This window comes from Myotis yumanensis, unplaced genomic scaffold (genome assembly GCF_028538775.1).
Source record: "Myotis yumanensis isolate MYYU_CA2020_CCGP unplaced genomic scaffold, mMyoYum1.0.hap1 SCAF_1, whole genome shotgun sequence".
In the NCBI taxonomy this organism is placed as follows: Eukaryota; Metazoa; Chordata; class Mammalia; order Chiroptera; family Vespertilionidae; genus Myotis; species Myotis yumanensis.
In genome coordinates, this window is record NW_027223752.1 from 209,459,156 (window position 1) to 209,486,165 (window position 27,010).

The 27,010-nt window shown below is 43.2% G+C and overlaps 1 protein-coding gene across 1 annotated transcript; it reads left to right on the forward strand.

Annotated features, from left to right (window-relative positions):
• Window positions 1-6,567: 6,567 nt before the first annotated feature.
• Window positions 6,568-26,885, forward strand: SGCB (sarcoglycan beta). The gene is made up of 6 exons (XM_070396746.1): window positions 6,568-6,622; window positions 12,772-12,981; window positions 17,535-17,720; window positions 19,637-19,828; window positions 20,409-20,540; window positions 23,817-26,885. The coding sequence occupies exons 1-6, from the start codon at window positions 6,590-6,592 to the stop codon at window positions 24,018-24,020; spliced, it is 957 nt and encodes a 318-aa protein (XP_070252847.1). The 5' UTR covers window positions 6,568-6,589; the 3' UTR covers window positions 24,021-26,885.
• The last annotated feature ends 125 nt before the right edge of the window (window positions 26,886-27,010 follow it).

The window sequence follows — 27,010 nt, forward strand, 5'->3', positions numbered from 1 at the left end:
TAACCTCTAAGAAATAAGGTAACACACCTAACCTCTAAGAAATAAACACGGTATTTTTCCATAGCTGCACTTTAAATCAATTTACACCCAGCTCAAACTGACAAAAATCTTCCTAAATCCCCCAAAGACGTTGTCTGCCTTTAACTTTCAGATATGCTAATACTGTTGCAATTATCACAGGATATTGTACTCATTTGTCTGCCTCCGATATCAGCTTGTGAGCTTCTTGACAAAAAGGAAGAGGCTTGTTTAGCTTTATTACTTCAGCAGAGCCGTGGGCAAACTACGGCCCGCGGGCCTGGCCCGTTTGAAATGAATAAAACTAAAAAAAAAAAAAAAAAAAAAAAAAAAAGACCGTACCCTTTTATGTAATGATGTTTACTTTGAATTTATATTAGTTCACACAAACACTCCATCCATGCTTTTGTTCCGGCCCTCCGGTCCAGTTTAAGAACCCATTGTGGCCCTCGAGTCAAAAAGTTTGCCCACCCCTGTTCTAGACCCTCTGCATAGTTTGCTAAATTTAAAAAAGCGGGGGGAAGAGAGGAAGGAAGGAGGGCGATGATTGGCTCTTTTGTATCTGATGTCATAATCCCTTCGAGTTTAAAGAAAGCAAATGTAATAGCCAGTTGGTGTTCTATGGCATCATAATTCTCTCACCCAGCCAGAAACCATTTGTTCTAGAGAATGTAATGTGTTGAACATCTGGAAGGAATAAGCTTCTGAATGTCCTTAGTTTTTGTCCACTCTGAATTTTACCTACATTGGTCAGCGGGAGAGATTTTTAATTTCGGATTTGAAGAAGCCAATGAAAGATGAACAGAAACACTCAATGAAGTGAGAGCTGGGTGTGTGGTTTCATGCTCCACCAAACATGAATATAGGCAGTAAGCTCCAAAGACAGATGATGGGATCCTTATCAGATGTCCCGTCCTTCCCCACTCAGGACAGTGTGGCTAACGAATAACCTGTTCTGCTCTGGTCCGATGCTTTTTCAGGCGCCCCTGATCCTCCTCTGTGTGTGCCATGCCACTCTGGCCCACAGCTGCCTGCATCAGGAGCTTACTCCTCTGGGTCAGGGCCCTGCGTGCATGACGTTTCCTGTAGAGTCCGTTTTTACTGGTGGTACTGCTAAGGCACTTGATCTCCTTGTAGGTGGCAAAACTCTAATGTGTCCATTCAGTGTTCTGTAGCCTGACAGCTTGTGGTCCCCAATTTACCAGCTTCCTTTGGTCCTTGTTCTCTGCCACACTGGAAGGGGAAAATGTTTTTAAAAACCCACCCACTGGAGAAAGAACTACAGTTAACCCTGGAGCAAAATGGGGATTAAGGGTGCTGACCCCTGCAAAACGGAAAATTTGTGTATAACTTTTGACTCCCCAAAAAACTTAACTAGTAGCCTACCATTGATCAGTGCCTTACCGATAACATACTAGTAAACAGTTGATCAGCACATTGTGTGTGTTATATGTGTTACATATTGTATTCTTACAATAAAGTAAGCTAGAGAAAAGAAAGTGTTAAAATCATAAGGAAGAGAAAATGCATTTACAGTACTGTATGTATTTATTGAAAAAAATCTGCATTAAGTGGCCCTGCACAGTTCAAATCCATGTTCAAGGGCCAACTGGAATTGGTAGGGATCTGAGCTGAAGGCAGGCCCTCCCACGAGACAGCAGTTACAACAATAAGCATTCCCTGCTCAAAGCAACAGTTCAGAATTTTTCTGAAAAAAATATACCCACTATTGAGTAAACCACAAAAACAAGAGGAAATTTTTAATATATCACCACTGTATCACTTTAGCATCTAAGTAAACCATAGGACGTTTGTAACAAACATGGTATAGAAGGAAAAAATGGATTTAGTGAGGTATTTTGGGGCCACGAGATAGCCCTCCTAGTTCAACCCAGGTTTCCATCATTACAGTTAGTTCAAAAAAGAAGGCATTCTTGCCCTCAGTTTTTCAGCTCTGCTAGCTAAATACATGGCTCTGTGAAGCATTCATTGAAGGGGTGAGCTTAGGACACATTAAGCTATTGCAAAGGTGCAGTTGGCATGATCTACATTGTAAGATACCCTTACACACCCCAGGAGAGGGACATGGGACGGCATGAGGCAGTCCTTGGATGAAGGATGTTGAAATATATCTTTTCAGCACATTTGATAAAACATTTACTAAATTTCTCGTGTGGCAGAAACATCTGCCTTCATCAGAAAGCAAAATCAGACTCAGTCCCTACTTCCTAGGTCTCACAATCTGTGCAAGAGACAGATACACACCATAGCTGAATGCAACAAATTACATGAAGTAAATATTTAGTTCCATGGCAACACAGGACTCTCCCCTTACCTCCTCCTCCATCCCCCTGGAGAAAGGATCAGGGAAAGTTACAGAAGAAAGTGACATAGAGAGCCAGCTCTGGAAGGATGGAGAGGAGTTCACCAGGAAGAGAAGAGAAAATGGAACAGGATGGACAGCAGCAAAGAGACATGAAATTGCATGGAGAGGCAGGGAATGATGAACACTAGTTCAGTGGGATAACAGAATCAGAGAAAAGACTGGAAAGACAGTTCTGAGTTCAGCTATGATGAGTCTTATATAACAGGCTAACAAAGTGATAACTAGCCTGGCTGGCATGGCTCAGTGGTTGAGCATCGGCCTATGAACGGGGAGGTCATGGTCAGGTTGCGGGCTCAATCCCCAGTGTAGGGTGTGCAGGAGACAGCCAATCAATGATTCTCTCTCATCATTGATGTTTCTCTCTCCCTCTCCCTTCCTCTCTGAAGTCAATAAAAAAATTTTTTTTAAAGAGAGAGATTTATTTTGTAGGCAATGGGGAAGCAGCAAAGGACTGTAAATAGATAAACAGTATGTTCTGGTATCTCTATTATATCCCATTGGAGGTGCTAGGGGCTAACTTTGGAGGGGGCAGGACTGGACCCAGAAAGCACACTTAGGAGACACCGAGAGAGAGTGAATGAGGTTCTTCTCTGGGGTAATGCCTGGTGAGCATTAGAGTGGACACATGTCGGAAACACTTAGGTATTAGTAATATTCTTTACATAATAGGAGAAAATCAGCCCAATATTCATCCATCAAAGTTAGTAAGTATATATCCTATATAATAAAAGGGTAATATGCAAATTGACCCTAACAGCAGAATGACTGGGAATGACCGGTTGCTATGACACACACTGACCACCTGGGGCAGGTGCTCAATTCAGGAGCTGCCCCCTGGTGGTCAGTGTGGTCCCATAGGGCCGTGGTTGGCAAACTGCGGCTCGTGAGCCACATGCGGCTCTTTAGCCCCTTGAGTGTGGCTCTTCCACAAAATACCACATGTGGGTGTGCACGTACAGTGCGATTGAAACTTCATGGCCCATGCACAGAAGTCAGTATTTTGTGGAAGAGCCACACTTAAGGGGCCAAAGAGCCACATGTGGCTCGAGAGCCGTGGTTTGCCAAGCCGCAGTTTGCTGACCACTGCCATAGGGGAAGCTCTGCTCAGCCACAAACCTCTCCTGCCTCCTGGCAGCACTAAGGATGTCTGACTGCAGCTTAGGCAGGGAGCAGGCCTAAGCCAGCAGGTGGACATCCCCTGAGGGGTCCCAGACTGCGAGAGGGTGCAGGCTGGGCTGAGGGACCCCCCAGTGCACGAATTTTTGTACACCAGGCCTCTAGTTACTAGTATACGCATGTCTCCTAATGTGTTCAGGATTTGGAGCAACAGAAATAGTAACACATTGCCCCTGCTTTGTAATGAGTGTACAGTTCCCTTGGGAGCAAACCATACATGTAGGTGTGAAAGGTAAAATAACATCAGATAGTGTTTTATTAAGTATCAAATGGGAGTCACAAGCAGTTGAAAAGAGAGAGCAATAATGATTGGCTGTTACTGTCAGGAGGAGGTGGAACAGGTGAGGTTAGTTCTTAAAGATGAATGAAATTTGGGGAAGGATAAATTCAAAGACAAGACAGACGGGCGAGTAAATAAATGTCAGCATAGTAGGATAAATGTGGCAACAGAAACATGCTTGGGGATCACAGAGAGGGGCACAGGAATCCAAAATATGTGATGAGGAGACAGTTGAAGGAAAGCTTTCCAGAAGACATATTCCTTGAGCTGAGTCTTAGTGGACAAGTAAGAGGATGGCTAGATAAAAAAAGAGAAATACCCACATTTGCAACGGCACAGAGACATTAACGACTTGGTGTGTCCAGGCAAATAAATGGGAACGGCAAATACTGCACGTGGCTGGAGTAAAGAATGAGTTGTGGAAGGGGCAGGAAAGGAGGCCAAGAAGTGGCATATGGAAACCAGTGTACAGGACCTTATGTGCTAATCTAAGGGGAGTCATTTTTATCGTGAACGGTCCTGGAGGGTTCCAAAGCTTCGGGGTGAGGAGTGACATGATCTGCTTTGTATTTTAGGAATATCACAGCAGAAATAGTATAGAATGACTGAGGTTCTGACTGGATGGTGGTGCCATTCCCTAAGGAATTCACAAAGAGCAGATGGGGGTGGGCAGGGGAGAGATTTTGAGTTCAATTTGTAGATGTGTTGCGCTTGAAGTGTGAATTAGTTTCTTAAGGGCTGCTGTAACAAGTTACCACCAACGTGATGGCTTCAGACAACACATATATTCTCTCACAGTTCTGGAAGCTAGAATCAGCAGAGTAAGTTCCTCCGAAGTTCTGAGGGAGAATCTGCTCTGTGCCTCTCCCCCAGCTTCTGATGACAGTCTTCCCATCCCAGGCCTTGTAGACACATCACCCCAACCTCTGCCTGTCTCCACATCATCCTCGCCTCTGAATGTGTCTCTGTCCCCTCCTCTTATTTTAAGGACACTAGTCATTAGATTTAGGACCCACCAAAATCCACAGCGATCTTATCTTGAGATCCTTGACTTAATTAAATATGCAAAGACTCTATTTCCAAATAACATCCCATTCACCCTACCAGGAATTCTGACTTGTATATATCTTTGGGGGGAATATTATTCTACCCACTATAACAGTGATGGCGAACCTATGACACGCGTGTCAGAGGTGACATGCGAACTCATTTTTTTGGTTGATTTTTCTTTGTTAAATGGCATTTAAATATATAAAATAAATATCAAAAATATAAGTCTTTGTTTTACTATGGTTGCAAATATCAAAAACTTTCTATATGTGACACGGCACCAGAGATAAGTTAGGGTTTTTCAAAATGCTGACACGCCGAGCTCAAAAGGTTCGCCATCACTGCACTATAAAGTGAATGAAGGGATAACTGTCTTCATAACCTGACTAGTACTGTCACCTTGGTTTGCACTTCTAAGTGCTGATAATATGCAACAGGCAAAGGGAAATGCAGAATGAAAGACTCTTACATGGTAGGAAGAGCCAAGACTTTAGTCAGGTGGACCCAGGTTCAATCCTGGCTCCTTACTCATTGAAAACCTGGTTCGCTGATTAACCTCTATGAGTCTTGAATTCTTCATTTGTAAAATGGGGGAAATATGATCTATTGCAGTAGATTGTTGGGAGAATTAAAAAGGAATTACCAGGTACACAGCAGTCTCTAAATATATATTTTTTTAAAGCTTGAAAATAATACATTATGAAATGACCACATTAGCCAAAATTGGGGGAGAGGGGAAGAGTTTATTAGGGGTTCCCTGTGCAACAGATGATCCATTTAAACTTCCCAGCAATCCTATGATGTGACGTAGGCAGAGCAGTGAAACAGCGGCTCCAGACATCAGAAAGCAACACTGATGTAGTTCCTAGAGAAATACAGGTGTTGCCAGCGAGCCTCTGTGCTTCCTGCTGGCCAGGCAGCCCTCGCGCCCAAAGTGGCTTCTGAGAATGGCTTCAGCGACCTGAGGGCCAGCTTTTGCACCTTGGTTGCTACTGCCCTCACTGTATTAAAAACAAAAGAAACCCCAAACCATCAAAAAAAAAACAAAAAAAAACCAGTAAGAGGGTTTTGGGGATCATACTGAGGACTGGGAACAAGGAACGTGCACTCAGGTGACTTGTACGTTTGGGTGCCTCCTGATGGGCAGTCTTACCCGTTACATTATGCACCCCCCCCCTCCCCCCCGCACCACCTCCAGTTCCGAATGGAAGCATCAGACTTTACAAGCCCCCAACGTTCAGCAGCGTCCCCGGAGTGACTGCCTTCCTCGAGGGCTCCCCGTTTTCAAGATTTTAGTGGCTCACTGGCGATTTGTGACCTCCGGTCCCCACTCCGTCTCCGCCCACGTGTCCTTTCCAAAACGCCCCTTTCCAGCCCAGCCTGGGAGACCCGGCGGTGATGCGCGAGGAGAAGGTCCCCCCGGGATGGCACCCGCCCCCCCGGGACGGCACCCGCCCCGCGCCACGGGGACCGAGGGGGCGGGGGGAGGCGGCGGGCCCTTCCGGGACAATCCAGAGGCCGCCCCGCTCGCGGGGATCCCCACGCGCGGCCGGGTGCAGGGGCGGCGGAGCGCTGACAGCCCCGCGGGCTCTCCCCCCCTCTCCCCCCCCCCCCTGCCTCCAGGGCGCATGCGCAGGCTCCGGAGCGGGCCGGGGGGGGGGGGGGGCGGCGGCGGGAAGATGGCGGCAGCGGCGGCGGCGGCGGCCGAGCAGGTCTGAGACCCCCGCCGCGGCCGGAGGGCTGGAGGGGCAGGGACGCCCGGGTGCTGGCGGGTGGGGCTGGTGCGGGGCTGGTGCGGGGCTGGCGGGCGGGCCGGGGCGGGGCGGGAGGAGCTGTCCGCAGCCCGCGCTGCTGGCGGAGGCCGGCGGGACCCCGGGGCTCCCGAGCCGCGAGGGCGAGCCAGCTGCCCGCGGCCTGGCGGGGCTGTCCCTCGGCCGCGGGGAGAGGCCGGAGGCGGCCGCGGCCGCCGGGAGCCCGGCCGGAACGGGCCATCTCAGCCGCCAGCGAAGATGCGGGTAAAAATAGCCTCCGCGCGGCGCCAGGCTGCCCGGCGCGGCCAGGAGGGCAGCTGCGCCCATGCGGACCTGCGGGCGCCGGGTGCGCCTCCGCCCTGGTTCTGGGAGCTTAAAACTGTCCCCTGGCCGGTTGTTTAAAAAAAAAAAAAAAGCTTTATCAAGTATGTCCTGATCTGCATGGTAAACTTGGAACTTAGAATAGCTTTGAGGGCTGTTTTCCCCCCAAAGCAAGATATACATGTGAAAATGTGTGTGTGAATTATACAGGGTGTCCAAAAAATACGTATACACACATTGGATAATTATTAATTCCAATGGGTTAAAGCTGAAAGAGAGAAACATTAATTGAGCTGTCAGCTGTTAAGTGTGTATACATTTTGGGGGGGACAACCTTTATATAGGGTGATTTCTTACAACAAAGTCACTTTCATGGTCACTTTTTCTTTTCTTTAACTGTTATCTCCTTTTAGAAAAAAAAAAAACTATGTGATAGGGTGTTTTTTAAGTCCCATTCTTAAACCGTGTTTAAAAAATAAATACGAGTCAACCAGCATTCTGTTTCCAGAAAATCTTTTTTTTCTGGAAAGGTTTTCATAGGTGATTAACTGCTTGGGGGGACCTCATAGGTATATGTCACTGGGAGAGGCGTTCTGAGGGATATAAAATACGGAAGACGTGAAATCTGCCTTCTCGGAGCTTAAAGTCAAGTCGCCTAATCGGTGCAGAACCACCAACTAAAACCATAGGCAGGTCCTACGGGGGAGTCATCGTAGGTCCCACTCTGTCCCGTTCACATCCAGTCGTTCACCAGGTCCCGTCCGTTCTGCCTTGTACCTCCTCTGCCCAGGCTCCTTCACCTCCAGTGCTGCAGCCCAGTCCAGCCCTCACTTGGGGCTGTTAGAGAAACCTGCTGTTGGTATCTTCTAGTCCAGCTCAGTCCTTTTGGGGTTGATTTTGCTTTAATGCAAATCTGATTTATCACTAACCTATTTTAAATTTTTGGTAGTTCCCCATCACCTTACGGATAAAGTCCATCGTTCTTGACATGGTACTTATGTCTATTCATTTATTGGCCTCTAACCACCTCTCTCACCTCTTTCTTTGCCCCGTTTCTGTACTTATCCTCCTCATCACCCACTTAAAGCTACCAAAATTACTTTGCTCAGAGATGACCTGAACTCAGAATCTCCATGGTGTTCCTGCTGCCTGCACGCCTTTCTCTGCACTTTTGCCTGGCAAACTCCTGTTTATCCTTCAAGATTCAACTGAAACCTCAAGTGTCTTTAAAAACCTTCAACTGATGCCCCTGCTAGCTAAGTAGAATGTCATCCCTCTGGTGTACCCTGTAGTGCCCTGCGCATGCTCCACCGTGGCCCTTGCCTGGTTGAACTGCAGTTGTTAGTGACCTTGACTATCTACCCCACTTGCTTGTAAGTTCATTGAGGGTAGGTGCTATGTCTTGCTCATCTTGCTGGTTTGAGCATCTGGCATACAGTCACTCTTCAGTAAATGTTAAATGCATGCGGTATGTGAAGTAGCAGAGAAGACTAAAGAATGCATCCCAGCAGGGATAAATTTTGCCCCGCCTGTCTTATGTAAACGGACATTCAAACTCTGACTAGGACTGAAATTGCCCACCTATCAGCACTGTCACAAGTGTCTGTGAAAATGAGAAGAAAGCACACCTCCCTTCAGGGAAAACCACCAACATGCATATTCAAGGCTAAAATGCCTGCTGTGCACCTCATAGGTGGTGCACCGCATGCAGATATACAACCTACACAACTATATCAGCATTCTGTTTTGTGATAAAATCTGTTAAGTAGATTGAATTAAATTCTATCGAGCCTTCCTACTTGCTTTGTGGAATTTAAAAATTTTTATCTGCCACATTACTCACAGTGCTTATTCCTCTCTTTTTGCGTAAGCCCCCAACCAGCCTGCTGCTAGTCCTGGCACATGATAAGATTCCAGATGGCCCTGCCTGGAACATCCCTAGGAAAAAGAATGGTTTCCCTTAGTGGTGTGACCATTTCAATGAAGTCCAAATCCACCCTTTAAGACTGTTCTTTTCTCCTGTACTCAGTATCCCTTTCTTTTTTCTTTTTTAAAAAAAATATATTTTATTGGTTTTTTTTACAGAGAGGAAGGGAGAGGGATAGAGAGTTAGAAACATCGATGAGAGAGAAACATCAATCAGCTGCCTCCTGCACACTCCCTACTGGGGATGTGCCCGCAGCCAAGGTACATGCCCTTGACCGGAATCGAACCTGGGACCCTTCAGTCCGCAGGCCGACGCTCTATCCACTGAGCCAAACCGGTTAGGGCTCAGAATCCCTTTCTTTCCTGCCTCCACGGGATCTTGTTTCCCACATTACCCTGCCCTACTCAGACACCTGCCTCTCTTGACATCTTTCCCTCTGCCATCAGATATACAAGTGCTCCCCCAAATTGGGAAGGGGGAAGCTATAACAAAAACAACAGAAGAAACACAATTTTCCTCTGACAATACATAACTCTTTAGATATAATTTTTCTTTCCTCTCCTTCTGGATTTGGAAATAGATGAATACATGCTGGCTTTTCACTATTCCCTACTTATCAATTTGCTATACAGAGTTCATCTTTAAGGCTGTGGAGGCACTTCCTGACAAATCAAGTTCAGCAACTGCACATCCTGGATTTTCTTGACAGTTATTGTATTTCTTATTTTCCATTGTTCCTACACACTTAAAGTCTCCCAGTACTATCTCCTTAGCTCTTTGTTCTCTTTTTTTTATACTATTTTTTCACAATGAACTGATGTGATCTCAGATTTAACTTACCTGGAGGCTGAGAACTCTCAAATCTGTATCGCTAGTCCTAACGACTTAATATCCCATCCCATTGCACTTGAGGCATGTGGTTCTCATTGAGTTCAAATGCAACGTTCCCTCCTTCATTCTACATATTTAACTAGTCACCATTTAGTAAACATGAGATTCTTTTTGAACCTGGCTACAAATTCAGTTAACTTTTCTATTGGAACTATATTTCTTTTTCCTTTTTCATTCCACTTTAGTTTAGGCCTTCATTACCACAAACCTCTATTCCTGCAACATCTCCCAACAGCCTACTTCCTGGTAGTTGTATTTACTAACTCTCCTACAAACACCTACACATTGAGCATCCTGAAACATGTCATTCATGTTCAAAAACTTCTAATAACTCCCAGTTAAACAGCATAAAGGCTAGAGTTTGTACCCAGCAGTCCAATAACTTTCACAACATGCCCTACTTTTCCTACTTTATTCTCCCTGAATTGCCAGATCTGACCCACCCACTCCATCTGGTTTCCCTGGCAACTCCAAGCCATCCTGTGTCTCCTCCCATTACACTCCACAGCATGTATTGTCTATCCAGTGGTCGGCAAACTCATCAGTCAGCAGAGCCAAATATCGACAGTACAACGATTGAAATTTCTTTTGAGAGCCAAATTTTTTAAACTTAAACTATATAGGTAGGTACATTGTTATTAACTTAACTAGAGACCCGGTGCACAAAAATTTGTGCACTGGGGGGGGGGGGGGGGCAGCCCGGCCTGTGCCCTCTCGCAGTCTGGGACCCCTTGGGAGATAACGACCTGCTGGCTTAGGCCTGCTTCCGGGTGGCAGAGGGCAGGCCCAATCCCTAGGTGCAGCTCCTGGTCAGGCTCAGAGCAGGGCCGATTGGGGAGTTGGGGCGCCACCCCGTCATGCACAGAGCAGGGCAGATCGGGAGGTTGCGATGCCACCCTCAGTCACACTCAGGGTAGGGCCAATTGGGGGGTTGGGGCACCGCCCCCTGTCACACTCAAGGCAGGGTCGATGGGGAGGTTACGGCGCCACCCCCTGCCACGCACAGAGCAGGGCCGATCAGGGGGTTGGGGCGCTGCCCCCTGTCACACACAGAGCAGGGCCGATCAGGGGGTTGAGGAGCTCCCCGATGTCACTCACAGAGTAGGGCTGATAGGGGAGTTGGGGCACTGCACCCTGTCACACTCAGGGCAGGGCCAATGGGGAGGTTATGGCTCTACCCTGTCACACACAGAGCAAGGCCCGTGGAGGGGGGTTGGGGCGCCGCACCCTGTCACACTCAGGGCAAGGCCGATGGAGAGGTTATGGCTCTACCCTGTCACACACACAGCAGGGCCCGTGGGGGGGGGGGGGGGGGGTTGGGGCGCCACACCCTGTCAAACACAGAGCCCCAGGGCAATCACGGGATTGGGGAGCTCCCCCCTATCAGGCACAGAGCAGGGCTGATCAGGGGGTTGGGGTGCCTTCCCCTGTCACGAACAGAGCAGGGCAGATAGGGAGGTTGTGGCCCCGCCCCCTGTCACACACAGAGCCGCAGGGTGATCAGGGGGTTTGGTCGCTGCCCCCTGTCACGCTGATCCCAGTGCCAGGAGGCCTCACTGCTCCGCTGATCCCGGTGCTGGGAGGCATATTACCCTTTTACTATATAGAATAGAGGCCTTGTGCATGGGTGGGGGCTGGCTGGTTTGCCCTGAAGGATGTCCTGGATCAGGGTGGGGGTCCCCACTGGAGTGCCTGGCCAGTCTGGGTGAGGGGCTGAGGGCTGTTTTCCTGAAGCGAGTGACTGAAGCTTCCAACCGCTCCTTGTTTTCTTTTTTTTTTTTTTTAATTCTGGCCCAGCTTTAGCTCTGAGGCCTCGCTGCTGAAAACATCGATACAAAGTTTCGGTCCGCCTGGCTTTCAGTCCAGCTGGTTTCTGGAGTTTTGTTTATCTTATTTGCAACATAGTACATAGTTGCTTAGAGTTGTAGCTCAGAGGCCGGCAAGTGAGGTGGGGAACGTTGGAGTCAGCAGCAAGCAAGCCTCATGTTCGCTTCCAGCTGCCTGGCTGCCGGCCGCCATCTTGGCTGACAGTTAATTTGCATATACTCACTGATTAGCCAATGAAAAGGGTAGCGGTCGTACGCTAATTACCATCTTTCTCTTTTATTAGTGTAGATTAAGGTACTCCTAAGGCTTAGGAAGAACCACAGTCAAGGGGCCAAAGAGCCGCATGTGGCTCTCGAGCCACAGTTTGCCGACCACTGGTCTATACTATTGATTTTGGTCTCGGGTACTCTTTATACTCTTAAAAATCACTGAGGATCCCAAGGAGCTTTTGTCCACATGTGTTATATCCGTTGATATTTACTGTATTAGAAAAACTGGAAAAATTTTTCAACACAGGAATACACAGTGCACAATTTCATTAGCTGTTAGAGCAATGATGTCATCCCATATAGTCATGGGGCCTATGGAAAATTCCTCTGTACATTCACAAGAGGAGAGTAAAAAAGGAAAAATAACATCTTAGTGTTATTTTGAAAATGGTTTTCACCCTCCAGACCCCTCCAGGACTCCATAGCTCATACTTTGAAAACTGCTGGTCTAGGATAATGTTAGCTTTAGCCCATTTTTGGCTTTGATAAAGAACAAAATCTGTCAGCCTCCCCAAATTCTTTTCATATAAATGAAAACATATATAATTTAAAATAATTATGAATCATTAATTAAAAGATTACCCACTGTAGAATGTATATATATCAACTCTTGCCCCAAATGAGCTTCACTAGAAGTAGGACTATTCAAAGCAGAGAGTAGAAATCTGTTACCAAATAGTCACACTGAAAGTTCTTCCTGCCACCCCTTTAAGCATAGTAATTAATGTCCTTTCTTGGAGCCTGAAACTCAATATGATTTGAAGTTTATTAGGGGAAAATATATCACTGACCAATTTAGCTTTCTTTGGTTATGAATATGCACTTAACAAATAAATGCATCAAAAGCTGTCCCAATGTGTTGTACTTTGTTTTAGCAAAGTTCCAATGGTCCTGTAAAGAAGTCCATGCGTGAGAAGGCTGTTGAGAGAAGGAATGTCAATAAAGAGCACAACAGCAACTTCAAAGCCGGATATATTCCAATCGACGAAGATCGCCTCCATAAAACGGGCTTGAGAGGGAGAAAGGGCAACTTGGCCATCTGTGTGATTATCCTCTTGTTTATCCTGGCTGTCATCAACTTAATTGTGAGTATGCAGTACTGAATATCCTTTTTTCATTATCATGGGAATTTTGCTCTGTTTTTCAGTGAAATAATGGAATTTGTTCTATAAGTTCTTTCAGGATCCTCTTACTTTCTGTTCTCCTACACATATTTTATCTCTTATTGAGTTTTAGTGAATATATATATATATATATATATATATACACACATACACATATATAAAATTCAGTGTGCTGACATTGCCATGTATTCATTTTCTTTAATAAAAAAAGAAAAGAAAAGAAAAAATGATGTTCATGGATTCTTCCCTTTAAAGATTTAACTTTTAAAAGGGTAGAATCAATTCAATAGAAGAGACCTTTGCCAGGATGATTTTATTGCTTTCACCTCTCCTAAAAAATATAATCTTTTCTACTTTCATTCAACTTTTTCTGCATTTAGTATTGTCTCCTCAGCTAGATTTTTAAAATTATAAACCCTTGGATAGCAGTAAAAGATTATATTTTACTAGTAGCCCTGTGCACTAGAATCTGTGTGCCAGTAGCTTGCTGCCACCTTCCAGTGGCTCCTCCCAACTCCCTGCCTCCCCTCATAGCTTGCTGCCCTGTCCCCTCCTGTAGCTCTCCCTCACCCACTTGTAGCCAGTAGCTTGCTGCTGCCCTCCTGTAGCTCCCTCTGCCCCCCCCCCCCACCCCGCTCCCCCTCATAGCTTGCTGCCCTGTCCCCTCCTGTAGCTCTCCACCTCTGCCTGCTTGCAGCTCGCTGCCCCACCCTCCTGCTGATCTGTGATCCAGTCGTTATGGTTGGTCATTACACTTCACGGTGTAATGATCATTTGCATATTACATCTTTATTATATAGGATAGTCTTAAATCTCTGTTGTCAGAGAATGAAAGGATCTGGTAAGCTAGTGTACACTGAGGACACGGTTTGTTGCCTTTTACAAAGATGTTCCTTTTTTAAGGGAGAAGACTTTTAATCCAAGGTTGTAACTATGTGAGCGTTAAATTTTCAGAGAGTGCCAAAACCGGTTTGGCTCAGTGGATAGAGCATCGGCCTGCGGACTGAAAGGTCCCAGGTTCAATTCCGGTCAAGGGCATGTACCTGGGTTGCGGGCACATCCCCGGTGAGAGGTGTGCAGGAGGCAGCTGATCAATGTTTCTCTCTCATCGATGTTTCTAACTCTCTATCTCTCTCCCTTCCTCTCTGTAAAAAATCAATAAAATATATTTTTTTAAAAAATTTCAGAGAGTGATTATTGGTATACCTAAGACCAATCATGAACATGAACTTTGGCAGTTCTAAAGAGATTCCATTTATTTTTTACTTCTAATATTTCCTTTGTATTTATGTACACCTAAAATATTTTGTGTCTAATTCTTCTTCTTTTTTTTCTTTTTGTTAATCCTCACTCGAGGATATTTTTCCCATTGATTTTCAGAGAAAGTGGAAGGAAAAAGGGGAGGAGAGAAAAAGAGAGCGAAACATTGATATGAGAGAGACTCATTGATCAGTTGCCTCCTGCACCTGCCTCAAACTGGGCTGGGATCAAACCTGCAACCCAGGTACATGCCTTGAGGAACTGAACCCACAACCCTTCAGTGTGCAGGCTAGTGCTCTAGCCATTAGCCACACAAGCTCTTTTTGATTTAAGTAAAGAGTTAGCCTTGGCCAGCATTGCTCAGTGGTTAGAGCATTAGCCCAGCATCAAAGGGTATCGGATTCAGTTAACCTCAAGACACATACCTGGGTTGCAGGTTCAATCTCAAGTCCGGTTGGGGGAGGGAAGCAACCAGTCAATGTGTCTCTCTTACATCAATGCTTCTTTCTTTCTTTCCTTCTCTCTCTCTCTCTCTCTCTCTCTCTCTCTCTCTCTCTCTCTCTTCCCTACTTCCCTCCCTTCCACTCTCTCTGAAAATCAGTGGAAAAAATATCCTTGGGTAAGGGTTAACCAAAAAAAAAAAAAGAAAGAAAGAAAGAGCTAGTACTATAAATAGCTTTACTGGGAGCACATACTCCCAATTTATTTCCATTTGTTAATTTATTTTATTGGAAATTTGTGATTAAGATGGCAGCTAAAGATATTTTCATCCTCTTTCTCTCTAAAAAGCTCATTCCAAAGTGAAAATGTCAATATCTTGGAAGAAAGTGGGAGGCAACTGAAATCCTTAATCATATATGAAGACAAAAAGGAGGAGGAGGCATGGCAAATAACTTACCTGAGAAAAGAAACTGCTGTGTGTGTTGGGGAGGGGTTCCAGGGTGTCTTGATGAAGTGCCTTGCGGAATCCTGAAAAGCTTCAGGACTAAGAAGTACAAGCAAGAGTGAGGCGAGAACTGAAAACGGAGCTTGTTTGAAAAATCTATAGAAGGCATGAGATCCCTAGCCTTCCTCTCCCTTCCAGCCAGCAGTTAGACAACAACCCCTCCTAACCCCACAGAAGAATACCCTGAACCAGAGAGAATCTCACTACCTGAGGCTACTGCACAGAGCGGGTAAGGATGGGTTTCTATACTGAAGGCAGGAAGTCTGAACCCTGAGTACCAAGAGTTCCTTTCCGAGGCTCCCTTATCCTCATCCTCCACCTCCAGCTTCCTGGCACCAGGCTTACATGCCCAAGGCAAGACATAAAATGGTCTTCTTTGGAGAAACTGAAGCACCTTGAGAAAAGACCTAAAGATGCTGACAGTTGGCAGGTCCCAGTGAAAAGGCTACAGGAAGCCTGACAGTCACAAGCTGCACCCCACACAGAAAACTTTTTATGGACTTTTTGCAACCTCACTGTTAAATATGAACACTGAACCTCCAGGGATCAATATTTTTTTTAAGCTTCCAGAATTGAAAACTGATAGAGACCAAAACTATCCACACCATGGGGAAAGGAGGAATTCAAGGAGATGGTGAAAGTGCAATGAATGACAGAAAACTTAAATAAAAAGGAAAAACTAAAATATCTGCAGAGAAATGAGAGGATATTGCATCAATGGAACAAGGATAACATGCCATTAAAAAGGAGCCATTAAAGAATAAGGACAACTCATAGACATACACACATGGGAGGATGGGTGGGTGGGTCAGATGTATGGATGGATAGATAGATAGATAGATAGATAGACAGATAGATAGACAGATATTGGAAGATAAAGAAAAGGAACTCTTCCAGAAAGTTCAACAAAATTAAAGAATTAACCCAGGAACTGTAACATTCTGTTAATAGGAGTTAGTATCTTCAGAAAAAGAATAGGAAGCATACTGGGGAGAATGTTCTCAAGTAAATAAACCAAGAAAAGTTTCTAGAACAGATTGAAAAGTACCATTCTGGGTCCAGCATAATACATAGAAAAGACTCACACCAAGCCATCACTTTGAAACTGAAGAAAACCAGGAATAAAGAGGAGATGATGAAATCTTCCAGAGGAAAAAGGGACAGGTTATGAATGTAAGGAATAAAAATCAGAGTGGCATCAGACCTCTCAAAAGTAGCACCGGAAGCTAAAAGGCAAGTAAGCAAGGGCCTTCAAAATTCAGGAACAAAACAGTGTCAAATGTGGAAACATCTACCAAGCTAGACCATCAGTCAAGTGTGAGGGATTATGCACATATTTTTAGCGATGCACACTCAAAAAATTTCACTTCACATACATGCTGAGGAAGCCACGGGAGGATGTGCTGTACCAGAAGGAGGTACTAAAGCATGAAAGTTGAAGACACTGATACAGGAAACTGGGTATCCACAGGGAGGAAGACAAAAGGGAGTTCCAGCATGAACGTGAAGGACAAGTTCATGATGACAGCTGTGCAGCAGGCCCAGAGGTGACGTCCAGACTGGAGCAAGAAGACAGGGGTTCCAGAAAGATTTTCTGAGAGAAAAATAGAACTTATAAGTTATCTGGGAGGCTTGGCCTCCTAGAACATTATATTGAGAGACATTTGACAAATACTCGAGGGTTTGGAAAGATTTGGTCAGATTTTCAAAGAAACTAAGCAAAAAAAGGGAAGACATTAAACTCTGAGAGACACAAAGTATGAGAAAGGAACTGCTACCATATATAGTATTTGACTTAGCAGTGAGTAATATTTATATGGTCATATTACTGAAAATGCTAAACATGGATTTAACCAAAACTTGAGATTGAAGTTGGAGGAGAAGAAATATAAATGAGCTAAAATTCTCACCTATTGAAATAGAATATCAATAGATAAAACCTAAACTTGATGAGAGAAGAAATAATGCACAAATATTATGTTTAAATGTGAAGGTAAATTCTAGACAAAATAGATAAAATTGTTGAAAGTGGTTGTCATATGGATGAGATATGGAAGGGGTAGAAGAAATAAACTGCTCTGTTTCTATTATAGACCTTTTAGCACCTTTTGACCATCAGCTATTTGCATATAATATCATGATAGAAATTAAATGTGTGTTTTTTATAAGTGGAAAACCAACTGATATGTTCATCTCACTGAAGACACACTTTAAGAAGTTTTATCCTTTGGCAGTGATCGCTTCTGTTTGTTTCCCAAGTATGTTAAATGTTCACTGCCTGTTAACAGCCGGCCTTTTTCTTTTTTAGATAACACTTGTTATCTGGTCTGTGATTCGCATTGGACCAAATGGCTGTGACAGCATGGAGTTTCACGAAAGTGGCCTGCTTCGTTTTAAGCAAGTATCTGACATGGGCGTTATCCACCCTCTTTATAAGAGCACAGTAGGAGGAAGGCGAAATGAAAATTTGGTCATCACTGGCAACAACCAGCCTGTAAGTTATCAGACTTAACTGAGGGACATTAGAGAAAAATTCATAAATATGTTTAATAATATTATTGGTCTTTAATCTGTTAATGTTAAATGCTTTCTTAATATTCCAGATTTTGTTCCATTGTAGCACGTTCTGTGATAGACATAATTTCTATAAGAATACATAGTTTACTCCTGTCTTCTCCAGACAAGAAAACCATTTTTTAAAAAGTACCTTTCCTGCTCAGCCAGTGTGGCTCAGTGATTGAGTATCAACCCATGAACTAGGACAGTGGTCGGCAAACTGCGGCTCGGCAAACCGCGGCTCATGAGCCACATGCGGCTCTTAGGCCCCTTGAGTGTGGCTCTTCCACAAAATACCGGCTCTTCCACAAAATACCAACTTCTGCGCATGGGCCACGAAGTTTCAATTGCACTGTATGTGCACGCGGTTTGCCGACCACAGAACTAGGAGGTCACGGATTGATTCCCTGGCAGGGCACATGCCCAGATTGTGGGCTCAATCCCCAGTAGGGGGCATGCAGGAGGCAGCCAATCAATGATTCTGTCTCACCATTGATGTTTCTGTCCCTCTCTCCCTCTTCCTTCCTCTCTCTGAAATCAATAAAATAACTTTTTTTAAAAAAAGTACCTTTCCTGGTTAGAATACTCTACTTTCTGGGAGTTTAGAAGAGAATATGCCCATCTAGTCAGTGGTAGCCCATGCCAAGGGGCTGCTATAGCAAAGGTTTTTAACCGCATAGAACCTCAATGTACCCTTACCTTCCATGCCCATCACAGGCCTAGACCCATGTATTTGTGCAGAGCAATATCTTAACATATAAAAAGCCAGTGTCCCTAATGACCGGAACAACCAAACGACCAGAACGACCAAACGACCAGTGGCCATGAGGTCGCATTGACCACTTCTCGGTCTCTCCCCCCCCAACCACACCCCCTGTTAGCGGGGGCGGGGCGGGACTGGCGACTGGCCTCTTGGTCCCTGCCCCCTGCCCACAGGCTCGGATGGATCAGCCATGGTGAAAGGGCAATCAGGGTGGGTGGCAGGAGGTCCAGGTTGCTGTCAGGCTGTTGGGATCACCAGCTCATCCCCTGCTGCTGGGGGCTCAGGCCTGCGAGAAAGCGGGCACCTGCACTTCGCCTCCATGCGCTTGTGCCGCCACCACTGATGGAACGGGCCACCACTGATGGAACGCGCTGCCCGCTTGGGGCCGCTCATGCCGGGCGGGTAGATCACGGGTGCGCCCCGCAGCCTCTGTCAGCGCCTCAAGCCCCAGCAGCAGTGGCAGCAGCGGCGTGAGCAGTCAGAGCAGGCAGCACGTTCCATCAGTGGCTGGCCCAGTGCACGCGCATGGAGGTGAAGTCTCCGGCACCCGCTTTCCCGCAGGCCTGAGCCCTGGAGCAGCGGGGGATGAGCTGGTGATCCCAACGGCCTGACAGCCCGGTGGCAGATGCGGCGTTCAGCCTGGGGACTGGTGAACGGGCAGAAGATGACCCTGATCGCAGGAGGCTAGGCCTAGGGACCCAACCTGCACGATTTAATCGTGCACTGGGCCTCTAGTAAGCAAATAAGTGCATAAGCCCCTGTTTTTGTGTTTTATTGTGTGTTTTGGGGGGGATGAGATTGTACTTTTTCTAAATTATTTCAATTTATTTTTTTCTTTTAATTGAATTTATTAGGCAGGTTTCAGGTGGGCAGTTCCACAACGCGTCCTACGTGCATTGTATTGTGTGCTCACCACCCCAGTGAGCCTTGTTTTAAAGAATTTTTATCTCAAGTGGGTGGAGGGGGCACAGATGGACAGTTAAAATATTTGAAATTAGTCTGTTGTTATAGAGTGTTTTGATAATGTTCTTGATGAATTTTGGATGCAGTCTTCTTTGAAAACATATTCATGATAAAGTATTTTTCTGAAGATTGTTTTTCAGCAAGGGACAACAAAACTCAGTGTAGAAAAGAACAAAACTTCTATTACAAGTGACATTGGTATGCAGTTTTTCGACCCAAGGACTCAAAATATTTTATTCAGCACAGACTATGAAACTCATGAGTTTCATTTGCCAAGTGGAGTGAAAAGTTTGAATGTTCAAAAAGCATCTACTGAAAGGGTATGATTTATTTTCTTTGCTTTATTAATGGAAGAGAGTTACTGTCCAAAGCAGCGATTTTCAACCCTTTTCATCTCATGACACACAAACTAATTACTAAAATTCTGCAGCACACCAAAAAATATATTTTTTGCTGATTTGACCAAAAAATAGATATAATTTTGATTCATTCCCATCAGACAGCTTTATTGTGTTGGCTAGTGTCATTTTCTTTATTTGACAGTCTAAGGGAAAAGAGGTTAGTGCCCCTGGCTAAATAGTTGGGTATTGAATGTTTTAAAGATTCGTGCAGCACACTAGTTGAAAATCGCTGCTCTAAAGGTACAAATTGGGAGGGGAGTTTTACTGTTTTATGTGGCATGAAAGAAATTCCAGAACAATGAAAAAGACAAATTCTAGATTTGTCATTACCTAGCTTATGTGATCATTATCAAGTCATCGCTTTACCTCAACATCTGTAAAACATGAATGAAAACACTTGCCTTTCATATTCATGGTAAAACTCCTATTCCTCTGTCTCTGATAATAATATTCACTTTAACTTTGTAACTCTTTTCACTGCTTTTTTTTTAATATTCAGATTACCAGCAATGCCACTAGTGATTTAAATATAAAAGTTGATGGACGTGCTATAGTGCGTGGAAATGAAGGAGTGTTCATTATGGGCAAAACCATTGAATTTCACATGGGTGGTAATATGGAGTTAAAAGCAGTGAGTATTTTTTAAGAATTTAAGAGAATTATAAGATTTTTGGGTATATATAAATCTGTATGTGGAGTAGTGTACAATTATTAAAAATGGTAATGTAGTTGTATATTTTTTGACATAGATGTTCAAAATGGATTTTGAAGTGAAAGTTATAGAATAATTTGTGAAATACCTCATTTTTACATTTCAAAACATGTGTAATTATAAAATCTGCAAGGAAACACCAAATGTCACAATAGTTAGCTATGAGTAGCAGGATCATAGATGACTTTTATTTTTATTTTATTTCTGCTTGTCTGTCATTTTTTTTTAAAAAATGTATATGATGATACCTGTATTATTTTAAAAGACAAAAACCAAAACCAAACAACACCAACAACAAAAACTTACAAAAGAGAATTCTGAAAGATCAAATTAAGTATCTATTCTCTGAAGTTATGTTTCTTTTCAGTTAAAGACTTTTCATATTCCTTCCCGGGTTTTATATCCAGTGTCATGAAAATCAATTAGCAAACATATAAAATGTTTTTTTATTTATACGTCCATTGTTAATTCTAAGGGGAAAAGGTTTCCCTTTATTCTAGCTGTGGAAATGTGAGATTCTCTTTGTGCTTTACAGATTATATCTGAATTTTAATAGGTAAATATTTCATAAGGGAGCAATAAGTCTGAAAATGTTTTACCTGCTCATAATTCTGGTTAAAGCATATTTATTCAAAACTAGAGGCCTGGTGCAAAAATTCATGCACCAGTGGGGTTCCTTGGCCTGGCCTGCAGAATTGGGCCGAAACCAGCTCTCCGACATCCCCCGAGGGGTCCTGGATTGTGAGATGGCACAGGCCAGGCCAAGGGACCCCACCGGTGCACGACTGGGGCTGGGGAGAGACGTGGGAGGTTGGCCAGCCGGGGAGGGATCAAGGGAGGGTTCCAGGGCTTGTCCAGCTCATCTCGCTTAGTCCCAATTGGCCGGACCCCAGCAGCAAGCTAACCTACCAGTTGGGGCATCTGCCCCCTGGTGGTCAGTTTACATCATAGTGAGCGATTGAGCTGCTTTAGCATATCATTAGCATATTACGCTTTGATTGGTTGAACGGATGACCGGACACTTAGCATATTAGGCTTTTATTATATAGGATGTCTTTGGGCACCTGCTATATGTTAATTAATTCAAGCTAATTAACTTTTTTTTACCAAGCACTAAGTGACAAAAGTTAACTTAAACCTAAGGACTTATAAAATAATTCTTTATTTAAATTTAATCTCATAGTTCTTAGAAAAAATAAACTTTAAAAAACTAAGTTCTTTCACTTTCATAAACAGCTTTTCCCCCCCTAAAGCACATATTCCAATCTCTGAATAAAAAAGATGGACATAAAATGTGATTCTTGCCAAAAATTCACTAACAATGCAGGGTATTTTTTACATTCCTCTAAACAAATAGTGTTGAAGAATGGTCACAGTGGGGGCATTGTTCTCTGCACTAGAAACTCAAAGAAGCAATAGTTGTGATAGATTTGTACCTAGCCATTAGCAAGTGACCTAAGTCTTTTACTTTTTTCTACCTGGAAATTCTACCTGTTGTTAATATGACGATTATTAAAATAATTTGTAATATACATACACCATATCCATTTTTCCACAGTTAAAGAAATAAAGGCCAATATTGAAAAGATAATTAGCTTTGTAATTTAGTTAATATTAGTGGTTAGTTTTAAGTGTATAGCTAATAATTAGAATTTTATAAAACTGCTTTTAAAAATAACTGCACTAGCAATATAAAGAAAATAAAATTAAATGACCACATGATGGCAGCATTGGAACAAAATTGGACTATATTTAGTCCAATATACTTTCACTTCCTGATCAATGAGCCATTTTCATTACTTCATAACCAACTTTCTCTCATTGCTTTAAATACCCTCTATAAGTTGATGATTCTCAAATTCCTGCTATATCTTTCCTTTGAACTAAGATTCACATATCCAACTACTTACTGTACTTTACTATCTAATAGGCATTTCAAACACAACAGTCCATCAGCAAAGCCTTCAGGCTCTGCCACCGCCATCGCCACCACCATTTCCTGCCGCACTGTTGAACAGCCTCCTAAGGGTCCCTGACTCCCCTTTCGCCCTGTAGACAGTTCTCTATACAGCAGCCAGAGTGATCCTTTTCAAAAGCTCATATCACTTCCCTATTCAGAACCCTACAAATGGCTTCCCATCTAGTTCAGAGTAAGATCCAAAGTCCATTCCCCGGCCTTACATGTGGCCCCTAGTTATTTCTTTGACTCATCTCTTACCAATCTACTCCCTCAGTCTCTCTGCTTCAGCCACACTGGCCTCCTACTTGTTCCTGAACCCCAGGCACATCTTCCCCTTGGAGCCTTTGGTGTATGGTTTCCTTCCCATTAACCCACATGGCTCACTCCTTCACATGACCCAGTTTCCTCTGGACTTTGACCTCATCAGAGAGGCCTTCCCCAACCACCTGTGTAAAGTGGAACCCTGCCTGGTCACTCTCTCTACGTACCCTGGCTGACTCTTCTCAGATGATGTCCTGTTAGTTTTCCCTGTTGGTGTGTTTATTGTCTGCCCCTCCCCATTTAAATGCCAGCTGCAGGAGAACTTGGACTTTGCCTGTCTGTTGACTGCTGTATCCCCAGCACCTAGAATAGTGTCCAACACAGAGTAGACATTTAAATAATTATTTGTTGAATGAATGAAAAGAAGAAAAGGAAACAGCAAAGAAGGGAGATAGGAAGGGCCTGTAATACAAGAAAGTTCCTGGAACTGAAGAAGAGACCCTCCAAGCAGTTCCTTGGAGTCCCTGGTCTTCAAAAGTATACGCTTGAATCTGCATCTGTGTGATGCAGAAACAGTGAGAATTAAAGTGAATTTTCTCTAGGGAAAAATTCTTTTTCTTAGCATCATCAGAAACTTACCAAGCAGTAACTGTGAAAACTCTCTCAGGAAGTAAATAAAGTGGTCTGAGACCTTGTCAACATCAGCCTCATTATGCACTTAGGAATTCTGCTGTAATTGTTACTAGTGAGAAGTAAATTGTGTAACAAGTGTATTGGTGTATGTTGTAAACTATTACTAAAAGGTCACTGGTTGAATCTTGACATTAGTTTTGGTTTCTGTGTTGTCGTTTTGGTCACGACTTCACTCTCGCTTACTGCCTTCTTTAGTTGTTAATATTCCAGTAAGTTCTGTTTATTAAACTTGTTGTATCCCCATTTGTGGAGGTAAATAGGTCTTATTATTCTCCTCCTAGGAAAACAGCATCATCCTAAATGGAACCGTGATGGTTAGCACCACTCGCCTGCCTAGTTCCTCCGGTGGGGACCAGCTTGGTGCTGGGGAGTGGGTGCGCTACAAGCTCTGCATGTGTGCCGACGGGACTCTCTTCAAGGTGCAGGTGACAGGCCAGAACATGGGCTGCCAGGTCTCAGACCACCCCTGTGGGAACACTCATTAGAACAACCCAAGAGTCTTCAATATGTTCATATCTTGACTTGACTTTTTTTTAAGAGTATGCATGCAATTATGTTTTTACAGAGTTTGTGATACTGGTAATTATTTTATCTGCAGAGCACTACTGTATCTATTATAATCTCCATATTTAAAACAATCTCAGAGAGCCTAAATTCTAATAGACCTTTCATTAAGTTGCACTGATCTTCAAGTTAACGTTTTCTAAAATAATTATCAGATGTGAATAAAATCCAAATTTTTTAAAAGTGTTTTTAAAACTCCACTATTCCTTGTCTAAAAGATAAAGGGCTGAAGCAACTGTTAGATTCACTGTAAGTAAGCTTTTGGTAACTACTGGGCATAGACCCCCTCGAGATGGTTGAAAGGTACACTGTCAATAAATGTTACATGCTCTCTCTTCGCTTCTACGAGGCAAGACAGGTTTCTAGTGCGTTAACTTTCAGCCACATTCTCACTGCACATGTGTGAGGTAGTAAAAGACTGTGTGTGGTTCCTTAGTTTTGCACTAGGAAGAATACTCTGTAATAGAATGTTTACTTGTTAAATATTAATAAATATTAACTGTTCACCATGTGGTAGAAATTAAAATACCATCCTAGCTTTACTTTTAGATAATGATGACAGTTGTCATTTATTAAGCTTCTTATACATCCTAGGCACTGTCTAGGCGTTGCATGTGTTCTCTCTCTAATTCTCACTCGAGCTCTGTAAGTAGACGTTACTGTCCCAGTTTTTACCATTAAGAAATTGAGGATCAGAAACTTAAGATGCTTGCCTGATCTCACGTAGAAAATAGCAGAGTTGGGATTCAAACCTAGATACACTTGCTTCCAAATACCTTGTTATTTTCACTTAATGCATTGGTTTCAATTATTTAAAACTCTACAAAGACCAACAAAGACTAATTCAGACTTACAGATAAGAATCAAATCAACTTTAGACAATAAATTTTAAAAAAGAAATCAAGCAGGTATACTTACTTCGGTTAAAAAATAAACCAATCAGCCTCATGTTTAAAAAAAAAAAAAGTCAATCCCTTCAGATTTTAAACTCTCCTAAGCTAGTTCCAAAATGTCAAATTGGCCTGGTAATGGGTTACCCAGTTTCCTGACTGGTGGGCCATGGCGCACTGGAGTACCTGAATTGGGGAAAAGGGTTGCCAAACACTTACAACCTCAGCCCTCAGTGCAGCACAGTAAGAAGTGGCAAGTCCCGCTGTCCAGAATGGCTGGTGGGTTCACCCCAGTGTGCACCATATAGTTACTACCCCTTTTAATGTGCGCCAAGCCTTGAAATAAGTTGGGAAGCACTGGACTAAGGGTGCAATGCAGAAAATAATACAAGTCAGTTTTAAGTATGAGAATTGATCTCTGTTATAACATCACCATCCCACTGGAATGATTTTCAACCCTCAAGTCAGTGATTTTTAATGTATTTTCTATTCAACTTGAAAGGCACTCTCTGGTATTGTTAAGACATGCACAGTATCAGGGACAGAGACTTTGAAGTAGTGTGCTGTCAGGAGGCAGTAGTGATAAATCGTAGGCCCCGGCCTACATTCTGGGATGGGCACTTTGAGCTGTGTGGATAGGAAAATCAATACAAAAACAATTTGCATTCAGCATGTTACAGTTCTCTCTGATAGAACAACCAAATGCCTTAGAGATTATGAATAGTGTACTAAAGTATACTAAAATAGAAACTGACTTGCTATACAGTACTGAGTGCAGTTTTTAAATGAATAAAAAAGAGAATGAAATTTATGACCTCTGAGTATTATAGTTGCAGTGATATTCAGAACCTATTTTAATATATTCAGTACCAATTAACATCTGAGTGATATTCAAGAAAAAATCATTGAAATGTCCATTCAGATGCTCAGTATATTTTTAAATTTTACATCCATCACTTGTCTGCTCTATTTAGATTTGTTTTGAATATTTCTTTAAATATTTTTACAAAAACTACAAAACACTATCTTAACAATGTTTTATTTATTGAATATAATTCATGAAATATCTATTTTTGCTCCTCGTTGAGACATACTTCTGTTTTTGATACATCTCCATTAGTGCTTTTGACATTAGAGGATATTTTGATGTTTTATAGAACTGATTGTTAAGGTAACAGGTATAGTATTTGAGGACACTTTGAAGGTGGTCCTTGCCTTTTCACTAAACTGTAGAGTGGAAAATTCACTGGAGAGCAGATCAAGAACAAACCATCCTTTTTACCTGTGACCTATTTTGCATAACAGTAAAGCTTTAGCTACTCATTCTCACCACCAGATGGTATTTTTCTATAAACTGAAATGTTAACGTTCCTCTTTCTACCAGCTGTTCCTCCCCTACGCTGAGCACTGCTGTGACTAGCAGCAGGCTGGGGGCGGTGGCTAATGCAGTACTTCAGAGTGGATTGTAGTGGTCAGGGGGACACATGAAATAAAAGAAAGATACTTTACAGCAGGTAGGAAAATGCAAAACGACACAAGGTGGGGACTGCCCATATATGGTCTGTAATATTTAAAATATACTTATTTGTATTCTTTTGCATTGTAAAAAAAAATTGTGTAATAGCTTTGATGATAAAAGGTGGAAGTTCTACCTAGTTTTGAATGAGTTTTCCTAAGAGGGTAAGAATGTTCTGGTTCTAAACTTGACATAAAGGAGACCATTGATATGCTGATAATTTTAGCAATCTTTTTAAAAGTGCTGCAGGTGCAAAGATGACAAGTTATGCCAAACAAAAGGAAACCTATAAATCTGATTCAGATTGCTAACTTTGAGTTTCAGTTCAGTTTGTAACAACTATTAATGACCTCTGTTTACAATAAAGATTCTGTCAACTGCTTGCTGTTCATTTTTTAATGGTTAAAATATTATCAGGTTTCCACATAATCATACAAGCATGATGAGCTTAAATATAGCTTGAGAATGGAGCACCGTGAGAATGGAGCACCATCCGTATCTGTGT

What these genes read in the sequence shown, in the direction of transcription:
- SGCB (XM_070396746.1), top strand. Translation starts at nt 6,590, where the DNA reads ATGGCGGCAGCGGCGGCGGCGGCGGCCGAGCAG. An exon ending in CGGCGGCGGCGGCCGAGCAG is followed by an intron (nt 6,623 to 12,771) that starts GTCTGAGACCCC and finishes ACTTTGTTTTAG; the next exon opens with CAAAGTTCCAATGGTCCTGT. An exon ending in TCACTGGCAACAACCAGCCT is followed by an intron (nt 17,721 to 19,636) that starts GTAAGTTATCAG and finishes ATTTTTCTGAAG; the next exon opens with ATTGTTTTTCAGCAAGGGAC.